General features: G+C 47.2%; 1 protein-coding gene across 2 annotated transcripts in view; it reads right to left on the bottom strand.

Moving 5' to 3' along the window:
• pik3ap1 (phosphoinositide-3-kinase adaptor protein 1) overlaps positions 1-21,363 on the bottom strand; it is a 121,543-nt gene that overhangs the window by 33,235 nt on the left and 66,945 nt on the right. For both annotated transcript variants that reach the window (XM_078530543.1, XM_078530545.1), the window contains exons 6-7: positions 10,987-11,119; positions 8,302-8,498 (exon numbers count right to left, since the gene is read on the bottom strand). In XM_078530543.1, the coding sequence (XP_078386669.1) occupies positions 8,302-8,498; positions 10,987-11,119 (330 nt within the window). The remainder of the gene's footprint in view (positions 1-8,301; positions 8,499-10,986; positions 11,120-21,363) is intronic.

Here is a 21,363-nt window from a genome sequence, read left to right on the forward strand (position 1 = left end):
GGCTGAACATGCGGGATCTTGCACTGTTCAGCTAATTAAATATGCGGGAGCACGTTGAATCTCGTGGTGGGGTGGGCAGGGAGTGGCCTGTCCTGCCATCACCTCATAGGCTCCAAATCCAGGCGCCATATTTGAACGGCACCCGGACAGCCATTGACTCTCCCCCCTCTGCTCCTTGACTCCCCCCTCCCATTAGTCCTGTCTCAGTCTCACCCCTCCCTTGTGGGCAGCCTTGGTGCAGTGTGTGTGTGACAGGCAGCCAATGTCTCTCAGTGTGAAAGGAAGCTGTAAACAGCGTTTACTGAGCTCCAAGTCCAGGAAGCAACCTGGCTCACCAGGCGAAACAGAACGTTCTGAATTCCCGCTGGCTTCATTTGGCGGGGAAACAAGATTCTGGTATGTTGGCCTTTTAATGAGAGGTCATGAGATGCGAATGGGGTTCCTGACATACCCCCTGTGGAACGCTCGACCCACCTTCAAACTGCCACGAAAGTCGGGAGAAAAAGATTCCAAACTAATTTCCCGAAACTGATTTTTGGCCTCCCGCCAAATCTGGCTCTCCGCCATCTGCCATGATTCCTGCTGCTGGTGGGAGTGGAAGATTCCGCCCTGGACTGGGACTCAAACCCAGAATATTCTGAATCAGGACAAGGATGCTCATTTATTTCAGTGAGAAGGGTCTCTGAGAGAAGTGGCTTCTATTAGTTTGGTGTGGTTAATGGCAGATTGGTGCAAACTGCCCAGGAGTCTGCGGTTTCTCTCATAGTTTCTCTCTCATAATCCACATAAAGCCTCGATTTGTTTAAACTAACGAATAATGGCAAGTGCCGGTAATGCCTTATTAGACCATAAGACATAGGCCAATCGCCCCATTCAATCATGGCTGATACATTTCTCAACCCCATTCTCCCGCCTTCTCCCCGTAACCTTTGATCCCCTTAACAAACAAGAACCTATCTATCTCGGTCTTAAATACACTCAATGACCTGGCCTCCACAGCCTTCTGTGGCAATGAATTCCATAGATTCACCACTCTCTGGCTAAAGAAGTTTCTCCTCATCTCTGTTCTAAAAGGTCTTCCCTTTACTCTGAGGCTGTGTCCTCGGGCCCTAGTCTCTCCTACTAATGGAAACATCTTCCCCACGTCCACTCTATCCAGGCCTTTCAGTATTCTGTAAGTTTCAATCAGATCCCCCCTCATCCTTCTAAACTCCATCCAGTATAGACCCAGAGTCCTCAAACATTCCTCATATGTTAAGCCTTTCATTCCTGGGATCATTCTCATGAACCTCCTCTGGACCCTCTCCAGGGCCAGCACATCCTTCCTGAGATACGGGGCCCAAAATTGCTCACAATATTCTAAATGTGGTCTGACCAGAGCCTTATAAAGCCTCAGCAGCACATCCCTGCTTTTATATTCTAGTCCTCTCGAAATAAATGCCAACATTGCATTTGCCTTCCTAACTACCGACTCAACCTGCAAGTTAACCTTAAGAGAATCCTGGACTAGGACTCCCAAGTCCCTTTGCACTCCAGATTTCTGAATTCTCTCCCCATTTAGAAAATAGTCTATGCCTCTATTCTTCCTACCAAAGTTCCAACCATGCAAGTTCCTGGCAATTTCTGACTAATTAATATTTTTAGCAACTGTGAAAATTGTGCATTTTATCAAACAACCTTTATCTAGCAACAAACATCAACTAAGAGCAGTGTTGTGGTAGTCACACATCTTGAACAAGAAAACAACATTCAGACTCACAGCCTGTTACATCCTGTTATTGTGTGCAACTCTGGTCGCCACATTACCAGAAGGATATGGAGGTGTTGGAGAGGATGCAGAGGAGGTTTACCAAGATGTTGCCTGGTCTGGAGGTTATTAGCTATGAGGTGAGGTTGGAGAAACTCGGATTGTTCTCACTAGAGCGACAGAGATTGAGGGGCGACTTGATGGAAGTTTACAAAATTATGAGTGGCATGGACAGAGTAGAAAGTCAGAAGCTTTTTCCCAGGGTGGAAGAGTCAATTACTAGGGGACATAGATTTAAGGTGAGAGGAGAAAACTATAGAGGAGATGTGCAGGGCAAGTTTTTTATGCAGAGGGTAGTGAGTGTCTGGAATTCGCTGCCAGAGGAGGTGGTGGAAGCAGGTACGATAGTGGTGTTTAAGAGGCAGCTTGACAAATACATGAATATGATGGGAATAGAGGGATACGGACCCCGGAAGTGCAAAATGTTTTAGTTGACGAGCAATATGATCGGCGCAGGCTTGGAGGGCCGAAGGGCCTGTTCCTGCGCTGTACTTTTCTTTGTTCTTTGTTCTTTGTCCTTTGTCATAATTAATACTTTGAATTGAGCCACAATATCAACTCACAGCAAAGAGACTGTGGCCAACTTTGGAATAGCAGACTAGATTCTTTCGGAGACATTCCAGATTTCCCTGAATGGCTTTTTTCTCCTTCAGTGAGGGAGTTAGCAGCCTGATTTTAACGCCTCCCCCACTCAACCTTGCCATCACTCCTCACAACCCCCACCACAGCCGGAATAGTGTAGGCAGTAAGGGGTTAAGTTGCTGGAGGAGGGGTTCCAATGTATTCATGCTCTCCTCATCTAACTAATGTATGTGGGCCTACATTAAATGGTGAAGTCATGTCCTAATGCAAGAGTGATCCTGCTAGTCCCGTAAGGCTGCCTGGGGCCTTCCCTGGCTTCTCGTTCTCCCAGTTTCTCCCCACCATTCCTGACACTGGGAACTGTTTCTGGGCGCCCCCCCCAGACAATGGCCCATTAGCCCATGAGTATCAATCCCGCCTGTGAACAGTGGTGCCATTCCCACTTGCTTCGGCGAGAGTCAGTATTAGGGTACGTTAATGAGGGTGCAGTCACTGAGAGGGAAACCAGGTTGCTGCCCCTTTGACCCGCCTGGTACCCCGATCCCTGCCCTGAGTTAAAATCGGGCCTTTCATTTTTTTACTGGGACAAAATCCTGAAGCTGTGAATCAAAATTATTTTGTGTATATTTTAAAGTCACCTTTGCTTACACAGCACATCATTCTTGACAATAAATAGGAACAGGAGGAAGCCATTCAGCCCTTCGAGCCTGCTCCATCATTCATTTAGATCCTGGCGACCTCAATCCCATTTACCCTGCCTTTGCTCCATGTCCTTTGATATCCTTACTTAACAAGAATCTATTGATTTCCACCTTGAAAGTTTCAGTTGGCCCCTAGTATCCGTGGTCTCTTGGAGGGGAGAGACTTCCAAACTTCCACTAGCCCGTGTGTGAAAAAGTGGCCGGAATCTTCCAGATTGCGCCCTACAGCGGGACCGGCGAGCCATTGAAATCTCCGTTCACATGGGTGCGACCGGAAGATCCCACCAGCGTGAGGGATCGGAAAATTCCAGTCAGTGTTTCCCGACCTCACTCCTGAATAGGTTTCACTCTAATTTCACCATTAAGTCTCTTTGTCAAGATTACCCCACCAGAAGAAATGGTTTCGCTCCATCTACGCAATTGAACCCTCTTAATATTTTAAACGGCTTAATCAGATCGTCTGTAAACCTCCTATCGTCTATGTGACTGAAACCCAGGGTTGAACCAGTGATTTTTGTGCCTTCAGTCTAATCATCTGCAACTGAGCTATTCCAAAGCCCAGGCAATAGGATCAAAATCCTTCTCTGATCATTCCGCGTAGGTGCTGGGTGCCCAGCACTGGAAACCCGCTGGGTTCTCTATCACACCACGTGATTCAATTTACTCAAGTCGGTGACACTTTTCTGTCTCTTTGGAACAGTTGCCCAGGCGATGGTTAAATACATCTCTCACTGTCGGTATGATCGGTGTGTGAACATTCTGTGTGGCCATCTCCCATTCTTCTCAAGCCAGTGATGAAATGTGACAACGCATTGTAACCACTTCTCTTCCACAGCTTATAACCAACTGAGTTATAGTGATAGTGTAATTAATAGAACCACAGAGCTACAGAAAAGTTACAGCACAGAGACCTAGGAGTGCGTGTCCACAGGTCCCTGAAGGTGGCTGGACAGGTGGACAAGATGGTAAAGAAGGCATATGGAATGCTTTCCTTTATTGGGCGAGGTATAGAATACAAGAGCAGGGGTGTGATGCTGGAACTGTATAAAACACTGGTTGGGCCACAGCTGGAATTTTGTGTACAGTTCTGGTCAGCACATTACAGGAAGGGCCTAATTGCTCTGGAGAGAGTGCAGAGGAGGTTTACAAGAATGTTGCCAGGGCGTGAAAATTGCAGCTATGAGGAAAGATTGGATAGGCTGGGGTTGTTTTCCTTAGGACAGAGGAGGCTGAGGGGTGACCTGATTGAGGTGTACAAGATTATGAGGGGCCTAGACAGGGTAGACAGGAAAGGCCCGTTTCCCCTAGCTGAGGGGTCAACTACCGGGTGGCACAGATTTAAAGGATTAGAGGGGACATCAGGAAAAGCGTCTTCACCCAGAGGGCGGTGGGTGTCTGGAATTCGCCGCCTGGTTTGGTGTTGGAGGCAGAAACCCTCAACTCATTTAAAAGTCACCTGGATCTGCACCTAAAGTGCTGTAACCTGCAAGGCTATGGACCAGGTGGGATTACAATAGGCAGCTGGTTTATGTAGTTTACATGCGATATGTTCCTGAGTTTAGTAGCCCAGGGGAGGGGAGGGCAGGTTGTGAATTTAAAATTCAGTTTTAAAAATCTGGAAATAAAAAATGACCATAAAGCAGTTGTTAAAAAGCAACTGATTCACTAATGTCACTTTAGGGAAGGAAACCTATTTAAACTGACCTTGCCCATATATGACCCCACTTCCGCATCAACATGCTGACAGAAGGCAAGCCATAGTTACCACCTCCTTAGGACAACTACAGGTCAATAAATGCCAGCAATATCCACATCCCAAGAATGCCTTTTTTTTAAAAAAAGTCCCTTTTGGTCTTTTGTTGAGTGTTTTCCTTGACAATTACTTAGTTTGACCCATGCAGCAATCGGCAGGGGCACTGTTCACAATCTTTCAATTCTCTTTGGATTCAGACACAATACCTGAGGACTCGAGTTCCCAATGTTAAGCCATCATTCAGGAAAGGGGAGAGGGATAAAACAGGAAAATAGAGGCCTATCAGCATAACATTGGCGAAAGGGATGTTGCTCGAACCCATTGTCAGGGACAGAATAAACTTTTATTTGGAAAGGTGTGAATTAATTGTGAGGAGTGGCAAGGATTTATTAACCAAATTGTTTCTGACTAAGTTGGTTGAATTCATTTAGGTGACAGAGAAAGTTGATCAAGATGGTGCAATGAATGATGCATATATGGACTTGCAGAAGGGATGTAACAAAGTGCCACAAAGGAGACTTATTGAGAAAACGGAAGCCCATGGAACTTAGGGGAAAGTGTTGGCATGGATACAGAATTAGCTCTCGCGGCAGTGATGGATGAGTGCTTTTCACACTGGGAGGTGGTTTGCAGTCCAACTCCTAAAGGTTTTGGGCCCATGACTCTTTTCAGTTTTTATAAACAGCCTGGGCTCCACAGTGTGGGGACCAGCATTATAAAGTTTGCAGATGGTACAAAACTTGGCAAAGTAGTAGATCATGACGAGGATAGTTACAGGCTTCAGGATGACAATAAACAGTATGGTGAAATGGGCAGAAGATAGAGTTCAATGCAGAGAATGATGAACTGGTGCACTTTGGGAGGATTAATTTGGAAAGATAGCATATTATAAATGACACAATTTTGGGAAGCATATGTGAACAGAGAGACCTTGGTGTCCATTTACACAAACCCTTAACGATGCCAGGGCAAGTTGAGAAGATGGCTGAAAAGCAGATGGGTTACTTGGGCCAGGATTTTCTCTATGGGCTTGGCGGGAGCGGGCGGGGGCAGAAGCGGGCGCGGGGCTGAAAGACACCCCCGATCGGCTCCGCGCCGCCATTTTACGTGGGCGGGCCAACTAAAGTCCGCCCAGCGTAATACGCGGCCGGTAACGCTCAGCGTTACCTGTGCGAGCTGGGGGAGGAGGGAGAGTCGAGGCCAGCGCTCTTTCACACATGCACAGAACTGCCTTAGCGAGCTTGAATGAATATTAAAATAATTAAAGAATTGATTAAAAAATGTATTTAAACATGTCCCCTCATGTGACTGTGTCAAATGAGTGGGGACATATTTGTATATTTATGAAAATTAATTAATTAATTAAATAAATAAAAGCTTCAGGAAACCTTGTCCCGCCCGTGGATGAGGTTTCCTGAGAAACACAAAGGCCGCCTGGTCTCTTTGCCCGCCCGCCAACCGTAAGGTTGGACAGGCAGCGTTCTCAAGTGGCTCCATTGATTTCTTCATGGCCTTAATAGGTCGCTTACATTTTGGCGGGTGCGCAGCCCACTCTGGCGCGCGCCCGCCAAACGAAATATCGCGATGACGCGAGATGACATCAGGATGCACGCCTGACATCATCGCATGTCATTTTACATGTCGGCGGGTCAGGCCCCGCCCCCGCACGCCGACTGGAAAGTTCTGCCCTTGGTTTAAAAACAAAGGAAGAGAATATAAAAAGCAGGGGGATCATGCTAGAACATTTTAAATCACTAGTTACAGCTCAGCTGGAGAAGTGGACCATTGGCACTACACTTAAGGTATAAATGTCTTAAAAAGGACACAGAGGGGGTTTCCCAGGATGTTACCCCAGGGATGGGAGACGTCAGTTAAGAGGAAAGATTGGAAACGTTAGAACCGTTCTCCTTGGGAAAGAGAAGGTTAAGAGGCGACTCTAATAAATGTTTCAGGATGTTGAGAGGTTTTGACAGAGTAGATATTCCCACAGGAGAGTGGATCACTAACCAGAGGCTGTAAATCGGGGAGGTGGTGGCATAGTGGTGTTGTCACTGACTAGTGTTCCAGAAACCCCAGGGTAATTCTCTGGGGACTTGGGTTTGAATCCTAGCATAGCAGATGGTAAAATTTAAATCCAATAAAAAATCTGAAATTAAAAGTCTGATGATGATGAAACAATTGCCGATTGTTGTCAAAACCCATCTCGTTCACTAAGGCCTGTTCGGGAGGGAAATCTGCCGTCCTTACCCGGTCTGACTCCAGACCCGCAGCAATGTGTTTGACTCTTAAATGCCCTCTGAACAAGGGCAATTAGGGGTGGGCAATAAATGCTGGCCCAGCAGTGACTCCCACATCCCACGCATGAATAAAAGAAATTTAGGAATGAGAGAGGAGATTAGGAGAATGAGTTATTGGATCTGAAATGCTCTACCTGAAAAGGTAGTGGAAGCTGATTCTGTGGCTGGGATTTGACCAACTTGTGGATATTTTACCCATGGGTGGGGGGGTGGGGGGCGTTAGGTGGCTTGCTCACCTATGGGGCAATTAATGGCCACTTAAGGTCCTCCTCCCGCCATTGCTGGGGTTTTTCCCACGTTGGGGAAGGCCAGCGCCAAGTGTCGAGGCTGCCAAGTAAAACCTGGAGTCATCTTGGGCAGGCTAGGGGGTGCCTCCTGGTCGGGAACCCTGTGCCCATTGGAAGCATCCTCAAGGTAACCCCACCCCCCCAAAGTTTCCCCTTCCCCCGCATTGCCCTGCTGATCCCTGCCCCTCAGCAGGGTCTGGCAGCCTGGCCCCAGCGAGACTCCCCAAAATCACCTGCATGTTCGGACTCCACAGCAACTCTTCTTTGGGGGCAGCCTGCAGTCCCAGCAGTGGCCATTGCTCCTGGCGGCACCGCTGAGACAAGAGAGCTACCGGTCATTGGATTGGCCAGCAGCTCTCAGAGGAGGGACTTTCTCCCAATGGGGACAGCCCGGCGGCTGTAAAATGGCCAAGGGGCCAGTTAGCCAAGTGCAGGCGGACTGACCCCTAATTTTAATGGTGGGAGTTGAGGCCACCGCATAAAATTCAGCCCCATGAATATTTTTTAAAGGGTATTGGACAAGGAGTTAAGGATGAGGAACTTAAGGATTATGGACAAAAGCGTGGATGTGGGGCTAAGCATGGCTGCTCGTTCAAAGAGCCAGCATAGGTCTGGCGGGCTGAACAATCTCCTTCTGTGCTCTTAAGTTATTGTTTCCATATAAAAAAATGATTCAAAACAAGAACGAAGTGTTGTTAGGAGAGTTTTAGGCTTTTTTTCTTTGAGCGTACAATCTTCACAGAAAGCCTTGGTCACCACCAGAACCCAAACCCCCACCACCTACATATCCTGAAGTTGAAGCCCACTTAATGCACATGAGAAAGGGGCTGTTGATCACTGAACAGCCTGCCTCCTTGTTTATTACAGTCCTTACCACATATTCATCCATGAACTGTCGGAGATCTCCGTAACCACTCTTCTCCGCCATGTTGTTTGGATAATCACCGTGTTTGTTGGCCACACTGTAAGCCTGCAATGCTCCCGGACACTGCAGCAGAAGGGCAGTCAGGTTCTTCAAGCCATACCTGGCTGCAAAGTGAAGTAGGGTTGGGAGCTCTACATCGCGCTGAGCTGTGTGAATATTAAACTCTTCATCAATGCGCTGGTACCCATTAGGCTTCATAACATTTCGAGTACAGGCCTAGGAATTTGTCTTTCACTTAAACTACAATGAAAGTATCCCTTTACAGAGTGCTCTTCACATTCTCCACCTGCCACCCACCACCCATCCTGCCACTCCTGACCCCACCCACTCCCCAGTGGATCGCCCCAGTCTGTGCTGCTTTCCCTCAGCTCTACTGGGACATTGCATTTGCCGCCCCCCCCCCCCCCCCCCCACCACCCCCTCCTTGACCATACAGGATAAAAGATAAATTGACTGGTCATCACTCCCTCCAATCCTGATCATTTTCCATTGATGCCTCTTGGCATTGTGCATGGCAACAATGGATGAGGACAGGATCAGGCCAACTGTGTTGTCCTTCATGGTCAAAGAACTTGCTGACATTCATTAGGGCATAGGAACTGGAGGAGGCCATTCAGTCCCTCAACCCTGCTCCAATGTTCAATCATGGCTGACCCCCCACACCAACTCCATCTATCAACTTTGGTTGTATAATCTTCATACCATATTACCCAAAATCCTGGAACTCCCTCCCTAACAGCACTGTGGGTGTACTTATACCACATGGACTGCAGCGGTTCAAGAAGGCAGCTCACCACCACCTTCTCAAGGGCAATTAGGGGTGGGCAATAAATACTGGCCCAGCCAGCAACACCCAGTGAAAGAATTAAAAAAAACAAATATTGATTTTTATTGAAATTTCCAATTGATCCTCAGCCTTTTTGGGGGAGAGAGTTCTACACTTCCACTATGGTGTGTGCGAAGATGTACTTTCCCATCGATGGTCTGGCTCTAATTTTAAGGTTATGCCGTCCTCACTCTTGATTCCCTCACCAGAGGTAATAGTTTCTTTGTGTATGCCCTGTCATATCTTTTTAACATTTTAAACACTTCCATCTGCACTGGTCTTGTGAGCAGTTTAGATTTGATCAGCCAGTACTGGGTTTTAGTCAGTCTCCAATGGAAGGGGCCCTCATTTCCCTCGGTCACCTCATTAGCATGGCTTCAGGGAACAGCCTGCAGGGGCTCTGGGGGCCCAGCGATGGTGGAAGCAGAAAACTGTGTGTACATGAAATTGAAAGGAAAGGAGGACTCCATTGTGCCACGCTGTTCTTTCAGAGTTTCAGGTCCAGATTTTCATTTTCAAGGTGGCAATCGCGAGTCGGACCATTTCTCATGTCCCGATGCTTGGCTCATGGTGGGGTTGCAGGGGGGACTGGAGTTGGGGCCACTGTCTTTCGAAGGGGTGGGGGGGGAGGGAAACGGAGGTGGGTGATTTCCAAGGCAGGAAGGTTAGCAGACCCACCTCGGTTCCCAAGGACATCCCTCCATGTCATCTATATCCCCTATGCACCCTCATATCTCCCCCTTCCTCCACCATACCCACTCACCCAGGGAATGAACTCATGACCCCTAAAAGAACATTGGGAAGTCTTTGAGATGCCCATTAAACAGTCAAATTGAACAAACACTCATTCAAACTCAACTATTTTAAAAAAGCTTAATCCTGTTAAGTGGTCATAAAACTGTCAAAATAAGCAAACAGCCATTCAAGAACTTCTTCAAAAAAAACCATAATCCTATTGGGAACTCATAAAATTGTCAATCAAAACAAATCTCACAGTCTCTTTGACAGCAATCTCTACTGAGCTGAATCCATTAATGGGTTGGAGCTCTGTCAGGCATTCATAATGAGATTCCATCACACAACTCTGTCAACAAAGCCTCCAGAGCTGAACACATTAAAGTCTTTGAAGTAATGGAACAGGTGGCCATCTGTTGCACTGCTTCAAAGGCTGAACAGATGGCTGACCTAGTAATCAAAGGAAAGATCAAAGTACAGGGTGCAATTGACACTGAAAATTGAATCTCAAGGCTGTTAGTGCAGAAGAGCAGTTTATTCAGTGCATAATATACTCTAATGCATTTGAAGACTTTTCCACTTTCACAATGTTGGTCAATTTGGTGGTCACTTACCTTTTCTAAACAAAGCCCTATCAAAAATCACTGAATTAAGAACATATTTAACTTATCATTACATTGTGACATGTGAAGTGGGCAACACCTTTTGAACTTACCTGTCAAAAGGTTCTGACTCCAGATTAGGACTCTCCATATTGTGAGCCATATCGCCGACCAAAATGGGCCCAGCTCAACGAAACTCGTGGAGGTCTAAAACGTCAACTCCCACAATGGAGCCCACAAGGTCGGGAGCGCTACATGTGGGCTCGCTCCCTGCATTCTCATCCCATGCTGCTCAAAACAGCCGGCAACGGGAATGAGGGCGGGAATCCTAGAATCAGGACCCATTTGCCTCGGTTCTGACACGGATAGTGGGATCAAAATCTGGCTGCCATCGTCCAACTGACCACGTGGGTCATGGATTCACCTGATATTCAATCTCCTCCAGAGTCTGGAATAATATCAAATACTCACTTGTAGATAGATCATCCTCTTCCAGCTGATTAATTCCAAATATGTGCAGCCCCTTAGCCGGCATGTTTCTCCTCAGTGACTCTGTCAGTAGTTTGTCCAGTGTTTCTCTGTTATATGGTATAATATGGAAAGCCTGCAGACAGGAAGCAGGAAGGAGTTTATATCTGAGAGAAGTGCCTGTGAACAGGAGTTGCTTTATAACAGTTTTGTCACAGCTCTGATTACAGTCCTGATACGGAAATAATTTTTTTAACTGACTCAGTTTGAAATTTGAACAATTTCAGCGAAGACGCAGGCAGTCCTGATACTTGCTTGAAAAAGAGGAATAATGAAGATGGGGGGTGGTGGTCAGAGGATTAGACGAGTTCACTCAAAAGGAGACAAATATCAGCACAGATGTGAAGGGCTGGATGGCCGGGTCTATGATTCCTGGGAGAAACTTCCAACGTGAGGATACCTATTTTTCCGGGCGTAAAACCACAGACTTTCACACTGCAATCCGACGGAGACTGGCATTGCGCCATTCACCATGTTGGTTTGAAGACAGGTGTAATATTCCTCAACTAAATCATTTGCGGTCCATTGCGAGTTGCAGGAAGTGGAGGAGGAAGGAGAATTTTTAAAGGGAGTTCGAGTTGTTCCCAAATTTTGGGAGGAAGCTCAAGCCAAATCACTGGGACCGACTCAAAGTGGGGAGGCAGCCACCACAAGATGCTTTTCCTCCATTGCGTAAACTCTGAACGCGCAGGCCAACTGGAGGGAAGTGGGGAGGGGAGGGAAGGAAAATCTGACAGGAACGTGGTCTGGCCCCTTGCCTTCATTTGCGTGTGGTGGGTGGGGAAGGAGGGGCAGATAAGGGGGTTGGGGGCGGTTGAGGTAACGAGGCAGTGATTGGCCTCACAGGCTACATCTTCTGAGAGTTTCCCAAGCAGGCCCCACCCAGAGCCAGGAAGCGAGTCCCCTTCCATTTCTCCAGAGTCACAGCACATTCGTCTAGTAACCCAGTCATGCAAAGAAGTGTCACTGTACTGCAGTAAAAATTAAACATGGAACTGAAGGTTACGAATTATAAAGAAAATAACTGACCATGTGGGATAGTCAGTAATTGTGAGGGATATAGGAACAGGAGGAGGCCAATCAGTCCCTCGAGCCTGTTCTGTTATTCAATCAGGTAATGGCTGATGTGCATCTTAACTCTATCTAAGTGCTCCAGTTCTGCGTCTATTAATACATTTGCTAACAAAATCTGTCAATCTCAGTTTTGACATTTTCGATTGAGTTAGTCTCACTAGATTTTGGGGGAGACAGTTCCAGATTTCCAATCCCCAGGCGGAATTTTCCAGTCTCCCGTCAGTGAGTTTGAAAGCTGGGGGGGGGTTTTGGGGGGCATGTACGATGCAGGACATGGTCTGCCCGTTGCCTACCCACCTGTCCCTGGCCTGTCCCCCATTTTACGGTGGGATGGTGGAGGTGTCGGGCAACCCACAGGGCAGCCCACCCGCCCTCAAGCCTATTGAGGCCACTTTATGTGGCTTATTAAAGGCCTCAAACTGCCCGCCCCCCATTATTTTGCCTTTGGCAGGGAGAGGCCCATGCCAAGTGGGTAGCCCAGCAGCTTTGGCTGCGTGGGCTGGCGTTGGGCAAGGCATGGGTAACTTCTTTGCGGGTCCCCTCTGCCTATCGGAGGCACCCCCCTTTAACCCACCCCAAAGCCCCTAACCCCCTCGCTCCCCTGTCTGGGCCCTGCCAGCGAGACCCCGTCAATACCCTGGATTTAGCCAAAGCCCAGCCTCCATGAACTTCCCTTCTCTGGGGATGGGCTGCAGTCCCAACAGCGACCACCCCACGAACCTGGGTGTTGCTGGGATTACAGAGCCTCCGGCTGTCTGATTGGCAGCAGCCCCCAGAGGTGGGACTTCCTCCCCAGATGGAAGTGGAAGTCTCGCCCTTAACCAATTAACACCCCGCCGAATGTTAAACGGCTACTGGCAGCAGGTATCCCCGCCGGCTCTTTGGGTGGTGGAGCAAAGCGTCTCTCCATGTACCCTATCAAATCATTTAACTCTCTTAAGCACTACTATTAGATCATCCCTTAATCTTATACACTCAAAGGAATGCAAACCTAGTCTATGCAATCTATCCTTATAATTTAACCCTTTTAGCCTGGTATCAGTCTGCTGAATGTGTGCAGCCCCTCTCCAAGGTTAATATAACCTACCTGAAGTATGGTGCCCAGAACTGAATGCAGTCATGCAGATGCAGTCTAACCAGAGATGTATGTAATTATTCCAGCCCGTGGTATTCCATCCCTTGACATAAAAGCTAACATTCCATTGGCCTTTTCAATTATTATTTGTACCTGATCACTAGATTTTAGTATTTGGACCCCCAGATCTCTCTATTCCTCTACAGTTCCTAGCTTCTCGCCATTTGGTAAATACTCCGCTCTACATTTCTTTGGTCCAAAGTGGAAGCCTCGCACTTCCCCACACTGAACCATTGAGGAAGCTGTGGCCAGCAAGTCTGTCCCTTGGTACGATAGATCAGAAATAACAGAGAAAGGATGGAAGGACATTCATTTCCAACTTCTGAAAAGTAATTCTTAAAACCCTGAAAACACAAGGGATAGGAGCTGGAGTAGACCATTCGGCTCATTGAGTCTGCTCCACCATTCAACACCATCATGGCCAATCTTGGACTTCAACTCCACCCTCTCCCATATTCCTTGATTTCCTGAGAGACCAAAAGTCTGTCTATCCCAACCTTAAATATGCTCAATATTGTGGAGCATCCACAACCCTCTGGGGTAGAGAATTCCAAAGGTTCCCAACACTTTGAGTGAAGAAATTTCTCCTCATCTCAGTCCTGAATGATCTCCCCTGATCCTGAAACTGCCCACTTGTTTTAGATTCCCCAACAAGGGGAAGCAATCTCTTAGTATCTACCCCCTGAGAATCTTGTATGTTACAATAAGGTTCCTCTCATTCTTCTAAACTCCAGAGAGTATGGGCCAAATTTATTCAACCTCTCAACATAGGACAACCCCCTCATCCCAGGGGCCAATCTAGTGAGCTTTCGCTGTACTGCCCCAAAGCAAGTATATCCTTCCTTAAATATGGAGACCAAAATTGCACAGAACATTCCAGGTGTGGTCTCGACAAAGGCCCTGTAGCAAGACTTCCTTATTCCTGTACTCCAATCCCCTTAAAATAAAGGCCAACATGCCATTTGCCTTCCTAATTGCTTGCTGTACCTGATTATTTCAGATCTCCAGCATGCAAAGTATTTTGCTTTTATGCTAACTTTGTGTTCCTTGTATGAGCACAACTTAATCTCTCTGAACATCAACATTCACAAGTTTCATACCCTTTAAAAAATTATTCTACTTTTCGATTCTTATGACCAAAGTGAATAATCTTGCACTTCCCCACATGATACTCCATCTGCCACCTTTTTGCCCACTCACTTAACTCGTCTGTATCTCTTTGCAGCCTCTCTGTGTCCTCCTCACAGCTTTACCTTCCCACCTAGCTTTGTATCATCAGCAAAAGCAGATAAAAGAGGCAGAATCTATTTGGCTAGAGCCAAGGAACAAAAAAGGTGCAATTACATTGCTCAGTGTAGTCTATAGGCCACCAACTGGTGAGAAAGATGTAGAGGAAACAAATTGCAAGGAAATTACAGAGAGGTGCAAGAATTATTATAGGGTAGTTATAATGGGGGACTTCAGTTATCCAAATATAAATTGGGATAGCAGTACTGTAAAGGGCAGAGAGGGATAAATTCCTGGACTGTGTTCAGGAATATTTTCTATAACAGTATGCTTACAGTCCAATGAGAAAGGAAATACTGTTAGACCTGGTTCCTGGGAACAGGCCAGGTGGATCAAATGTCAGGAGGGGAACATTAAGGGGACCGTGAACACTGTATCTATCATAAGGCTTAGGTGTTAGTGTTTTGCTCTCTATAACCCTCCCCCCCCGTCCCCCCACACCCCTCATCTGCCACACCAGTAGGTAAATTTATTCAGCTGAACTTGTTGCTAGTTCAAATCCTCAACTGAAAGGAGTTGCAAATCACCATAAGAGGTAAATCAGCTACGCTAGTTATTAATATGGTCCTAAGATAAAATATCCTTTCTTCCAGGAGTATTTAGACTAAACAAAGATATCTCAGAATAAAACTTACATGATGCATTACAGTAGAATTCTCTCTCCTATTGGAGAGTAACCTCTCCCGGAACTTAGAACCTTATAATTAAGAATTCTAGAAGAGTTAGGGTCCATGAGGTTTATAGACTGAGACTACAACCTTTTGTAATGGTTACTTTGTAGTACTTTATTTTAAACTTAAATCTCGAATTACATTATAGTAATGTTTTGATTATTACAGAGTGTAAATTCAAGATAAACTAATTAACCTAAATATAGTAAATTTAAGCTTCAAATCTACTTAAGGAATAAGAGTAGGATATTCAAACAAATAATAAACTAGCTTATTTACAATCAAATGTATAAAGTGTAGATTTTCTTGTCTTTGTCTGAGTTATGAGGAAAGGTCTCAACTGAATGATTTTCCTGCAAAATCTGACTAACTTGTTAATTTAACTTTGTAATATAGAGAATATCTGTTGTGCTTGAATAACATGGCTATTGTGTGTTTACTGTTAGACCTCTTTGTCCTGAGAAATTCTTGAGAAGCAAAACATGTTTCTCTAAAATGCAAGAGCAATGTTGTCAACTTAAGCATGGCTTAAAAGTCTGTTCTCAAGGCCTCTGCATCTGTATATGTGTATGTGGAATTAAGGTGTGTGAATTTCTCAAAAGAATTCTTTAGCTGCATTTTCTTTGAGTTAAATTTTTAACCATTTCATAGACTGAGTTAAATCCTTGACACAGGTCAGCTATGGAAAAAGGCAAGGCACAGTCCAGAGTGGGAATAATGAACTGAGGGAAAGCCAACTTCAATGGGGTATGAATGGATCTGGGCTGAATAAAATGGAATCAAAGGTTGGCAGGAAAAACAGTAGCTGAACCATGGGCTATCTTCAAGGAAGGGATAATTCAGGCACAGTCAATGTGCCTTTCCCTTGAAGGGGAAAGTTAGGGCAAACAAATCCAGAGCTCCCTGGATGACAGGAAAGATAGAGGTTAAGATAAAGAAGAGAAAGCGTGCCTACGACAGATGTCAGGTGGCTAATACAATGGAGAACTAGGCTGAGTATAGAAGGTTCAGAGGGCTATGTATGGTCATCAGTGGTTTCTAGAAAACATTCTGAAAAACAACATCAATCTTCTTTTTGATTATTTCCTGGGATATGAGAGTCGTCAGCAAGGCCAGCGTTTATTGCCCATTCCTACTTGCTCTTGGGAAGGTGGTGGTGAGCAACCTTCTTGAACCACTGCAGTCCATGGTGTGCGGGGAGGCAGTGGCGTAGTAGTATTGTCACTGGATTCATATTCCATGAGACCCAGGGAAATGCTCTGGGGGCCCAGGTTTGAATCCCACCACGGCAGATGGTGAAATTTGAATTCAACAAGAAATCTGGAATTAAAAGTCTAATGATGACCACAAAACCATTGTCAATTGTCATAAAACCCATCTGGTTCACTAATGTCCTTTAGGGAAGGAAATCTGCCATCCTTACCCGGTCTGACCTACATGTGACTCCAGACCCATAGCAATGTGGTTGACTCTTAAATGCCCTCTGAACAAGAGCAATTTGGGTTGGGCAATAAGTACTGGCCGTTCTGGTGACGTCCACATCCTGTAAATGAATTTTAACAATGCTTCATATTTGGCAACAGGCTTATATTTATAACTACTAAAATCAGTGGCCTTGATTGAACAATCCTCCTACTCCATCTCCCTCCTGTGAGGGTGACACAGATATAATATATCTCTGGAACTGAAGGAGAGTCATATTGGACTTGAAGCATCAACTCTGTCTCTCTCCACAGATGCTGCCAGACCTGCTGAATTTTTCCAGAACTTTCCATTTTTATTTCCGATCTCCAGCATCTGCAGTGTTTTGCTTTTATGACACAGACATATGTTGCAATATGAATAAATTATTGGGAGCACCCAGGGAAGTGGGCAATACATTTTAATGATTCAGAATTGCTGATTGCAGAGCAGCTGAATATTCAGAAGGTTTCCAACTGTGAGCGCCCACCCGGGGTCTCTGTTAGTGTCCCATCCAGCCAATGTTCCTGAGAGCAAAGAGTGGCCCATGTTTGGCCTCCCACATCTTCCTTTCAGAATTCAAATGAGGTTTGGGCCTTACGAGCATGGTGGCCTCTTTGACAGATGGCTGGCCAGAGGTCAAAATTATTCTGTGCCAAGTGAGCTGATGTCAGCCAGGGGTTGAGTGGTAGCATTGACCTCAACACCCAGAGCTTGCAGAAGCCCCTGACTTTCTGACTCCTGATCTCTACCCGGTGGGCTGGATTGTCCTTTAGTATCCCATCGAAATTGGGCAGGGTAGCTGTGAAAATGGATGCAAGGTGAAGAGCTAAGGCTCAGCAACACCTCAATCTCCCTCCGACATTCTCGCTGGGTCTGCTACTGACTGCCCCTTCCCCGCCCATTGTAAGTAAATACCAGGAGGGGAGGGGTAGAGGCCGGAACCTGGAGCCTCCTTTCCTATTTCCCTTCTGCCCAGCCCTGTTACTGTCACTCACCTGGTGGAAGATGTTGATTGATCCTTGGTAGCGGCGGAAATGGAGGGGGTGCCTAGTCTCTGTCTAGTCTGTTCCAATGGGCCTGCATGCCTACAGCTCCTTTATTCGGGGCTCCTCTACCCCTTCAAAGTACTGCAGGCCTCTTGGCGAATCTCTGAAGCACCACCGGATTATCCCTCAGCTCCAACAGGCTGTCCCCCTGGTGTCAGGAATCTCAACGCAACCCCACCTTGCGTGACCCATAAACTCAATCCAGGAAAATGGGTCAGGCTGAGGTCCCATCCACCTCCAGGAGGAAAATCCAAACAATTGATTCAGCGTGGAACTCTGATTTTGGGCACAAACCGGCCGGGGCTCAGCTGCATTCCCGTCAAAGCTGAATAGCCCGTCCACACTCACTGGCTAAACTGGAGAATAACCAGCTGGAAGTGCTATTGGAGGGCTGCCAGGAGATTCATCCAACACCAAGCAGAGGCATTCCTCCAAGTTCATGTCTAATTACAGCCCGGGGTCTGCCTAGCCTGGGTACATGGAGAGTGAAACCTCAAAGGAGCCACAATCCACTCGGATTAGAGATTGAAGCATCACCTTAGATTAAGCAGAGGTTTCACACTCGCACCTCTCCTGAAGTACAAATAGATGTACTTCCTTGAGCGCAGGGTGTCAATGAAGTGGGCAATTAAACTCATTAACAGGGCAATTGTCTGTCATTTTACGAAACCCGTCCAAATTGGCGGACGGGCGAATTGGTCAGGCGCCCTGCGCATTTTTTGCTAAATCTCATTCACAGGCGGGTCGAGATTTCCGTGATGAAATTAAATATAAATAAATTTCTGCGGACAGCATTTTCATCAGCTAAATTTTCAGGTGACCGATTATGATGCGAGGGCACTTTTTTTTCCCCCCAGCTTTTGAGACCTTTATTTTTGCTGTTTTGAGTCTTCATCTCCCTGAGGAGCTCTCTGCCCTCTGGGGGCTTTCTCTCAGTGCAGGCCAGCGCCCGCGATGACATCATCGCCCGCCCTCCTCCCCACCCCCACCCTGGCAGCGCTGAGCCTTTCACGCTGGCCGTTAGTTGGCCAGGCAGCGTGAAACCACAGTCGGGGGTTGATCGCGGCCAGTGGTCCATTTCCCGGCTGATTGACCCTGTCTGCCAAGCTGGAAGCTCAGGCCTAGGAGTTTAGGGCAGGGTTAGAAATGACAGGTTTCTGTTCCTTATCCAGTTTTTTCCAGTCAATGTTCAACTTGAGACCTGTTTGGAACCAGGGGAAGTGAATGTCCCCTCACACTCATAGCGGTTCAAGGATACAAGCCATTCAGACGGCAACAGTCCAAGACCTGCTCCCCCTCTCTTGCTTTCTCTCTGTCTCTTGAGAAAGAGAGAAAGAGAAAGAGTTATGGTTAGAAAGACAGAAAGAGAGACATGTATTTATATGGCAGCCTTCACAACTTCAGGGAATCTTAAAGGACCATACAGGCAATAAGATAATTTTGAGGTGTTGTCACTGTTGCGTTAGGAAACTTGGCAGCCAATTTGCACACAGCAAGCTCCCACAAGCAGCAATGTGGTCATTGGTTTTATTCATTTACAGGATGTGGATGTCGCTGGCTGGGCCAGCATTTATTGCCCATCCCTAATTGCCCTTGAGAAGGTGGTGGTGAGCTGCCTTCTTGAACCGCTGCAGTCCATGTGGTGCAGGTACACCCACAGTGCTGTTAGGGAGAGAGTTCCAGGATTTTGACCCAACGACAGTGAAGGAACGGCGATATATTTCCAAGTTGGGATGGTGTGTGGCTTGGAGGAGAACTTGCAGGTGGTGGTGTTCCCATGTATCTGCTGCCCTTGTCCTCCTAGACGGTAGTGATCGTGGGTTTTGAAGGTGCTTTGTAAGGAGCCTTGGTGAGTTCCTGCAATGCATCTTGTCGATGGTACACACTGCTGCTACTGTGTGTTGGTGGTGGAGGGAGTGAATGCTTGTGGAAGGAGTGCCAATCAAGCAGCTGCTTTGTCCTGGATGGTGTCGAGCTTCTCAAGTGTTGTTGGAGATGCATCATCCAGGCAAGTGGCGAGTATTCCATCACACTTCTAACTTGTGCCTTGTAGATGGTGGACAGGCTTTGGGAGTCAGGAAGTGAGTTAATCATCACAGGATTCCTAGCCTCTGACCTGCTCCTGTAGGGACAGTATTTATATGGCTAGTCCAGTTCAGCTTCTGGTCAATGGTAACCCCCAGGATGTTGATAGTGGGGGATTCAGTGATGGTAATGCCAGCGAATGTCAAGAGGCAATGGTTAGATTCTCTCTTGTTGAAGATGGTCATTGCCTGGCACTTGTGTGGCACAAATGTTACTTGCCACTTGTCAACCCAAGGTATGACAAGACAATATGCTTTATCATAAAATAACAACAGAAAATGCTGGAAATACTCATCAGGTCAGGCAGCCTCAGCAAAAAGAGGAACATAATGAATGTTTTAGGTCGATGGCCTTTCATCAGAGCAGTTCCGATGAAAGGTCATTGGCCTGAAATGGGCTGAATTTTACTGGAACGGGAAAAGTTCTGTTACCAGGGCTGAGAGTGGGAGACGACCCCCACCTAGGTGGGCAGCGGGACCCAGAGAGGCACATTCCCAGTGGTGACCAATGAAGGATGGTGGCCTGCCCCCCCCAAGAGCTGCCAGCCCAATCAGAGAGCCAGCAGCACCACCACTCATGGTGGCCATTGCTGAGACTGCAACTACACCTCAATATTCTCAATGCCCAAGGGTATCTGCATTGAGGGGTAGCATTCTTGGCGGAAGCTTGGGCTAGGCCGATAGGCTCCAGTGATCGATGCGTGGGAGGAGGGGAGGGAGAGGGGCAGACGGAGCAAGGAGGGAGGGGGAAGAGGGAACAAGGCGGCTTTGCTATGGACCGGCCATTGCCATCGGAGCCCCATCCATTGACCATGGAGTTCCCAAAACGAAGACCCCGCCTCACCCTCCGGAGCCTGCTGGGAAACCACCAGGTTTCACTGGGCAGTCCCACCTCCCCGCAGCAGGCCTCCCCACCCCCCACCCCCCACCCCCAACCCCACCACCCACACCCTTCCAACACCACTGGCAAAATGCCTGTAGGGGCAAGAAGTGACCTTTAATTGGCCACTCAAGCGACTCAATTGGGCTCCCGGAGAGAGGGGAGTCTGTCACCTTTCCCATTGTTGACAGAACAGGTGACGAGAAAGACATCAAGCCCTTCCCCCACCTCGACACACTCCCACATCTTTCCAGCCTCCCTGCAAAACCCTGGTAAAATTCCGGCCGCTAACTCTGCTCCTTTCTCCACAGGCGCTGCCCGACATGCTGAGAATTTCCAGCATCTCCTGTTTTTATTTCAGGTTTTCAGCATGCACGGTATTTTGTTTTTGTAGACTGTTTCCGTGACATTTATCGAGGGATGAATTGTGGCCAGGGTACTGGATATAACACCCCTGCCCTTCTCCAGTATAATACCATGGGACTTCTTCCCTCCACCCAAGAGGGCAGACGTGGCTTCATGTCTCATCCAAAAAGCGGCAACTCCAACAGTGCAGCACACCCTCAGAGCTGTACTGAAATTCCCAGCTGAACCTTACGCTCCAATCGCTGGAATGGAAAGATCTACCCATGGGTCAGAATCTGCTGGTCGGTGTGCGGGGAGTGGGCCCCGCTCGCCG

Source organism: Cetorhinus maximus, chromosome 27 (genome assembly GCF_964194155.1).
Source record: "Cetorhinus maximus chromosome 27, sCetMax3.hap1.1, whole genome shotgun sequence".
Lineage (NCBI taxonomy): Eukaryota > Metazoa > Chordata > Chondrichthyes > Lamniformes > Cetorhinidae > Cetorhinus > Cetorhinus maximus.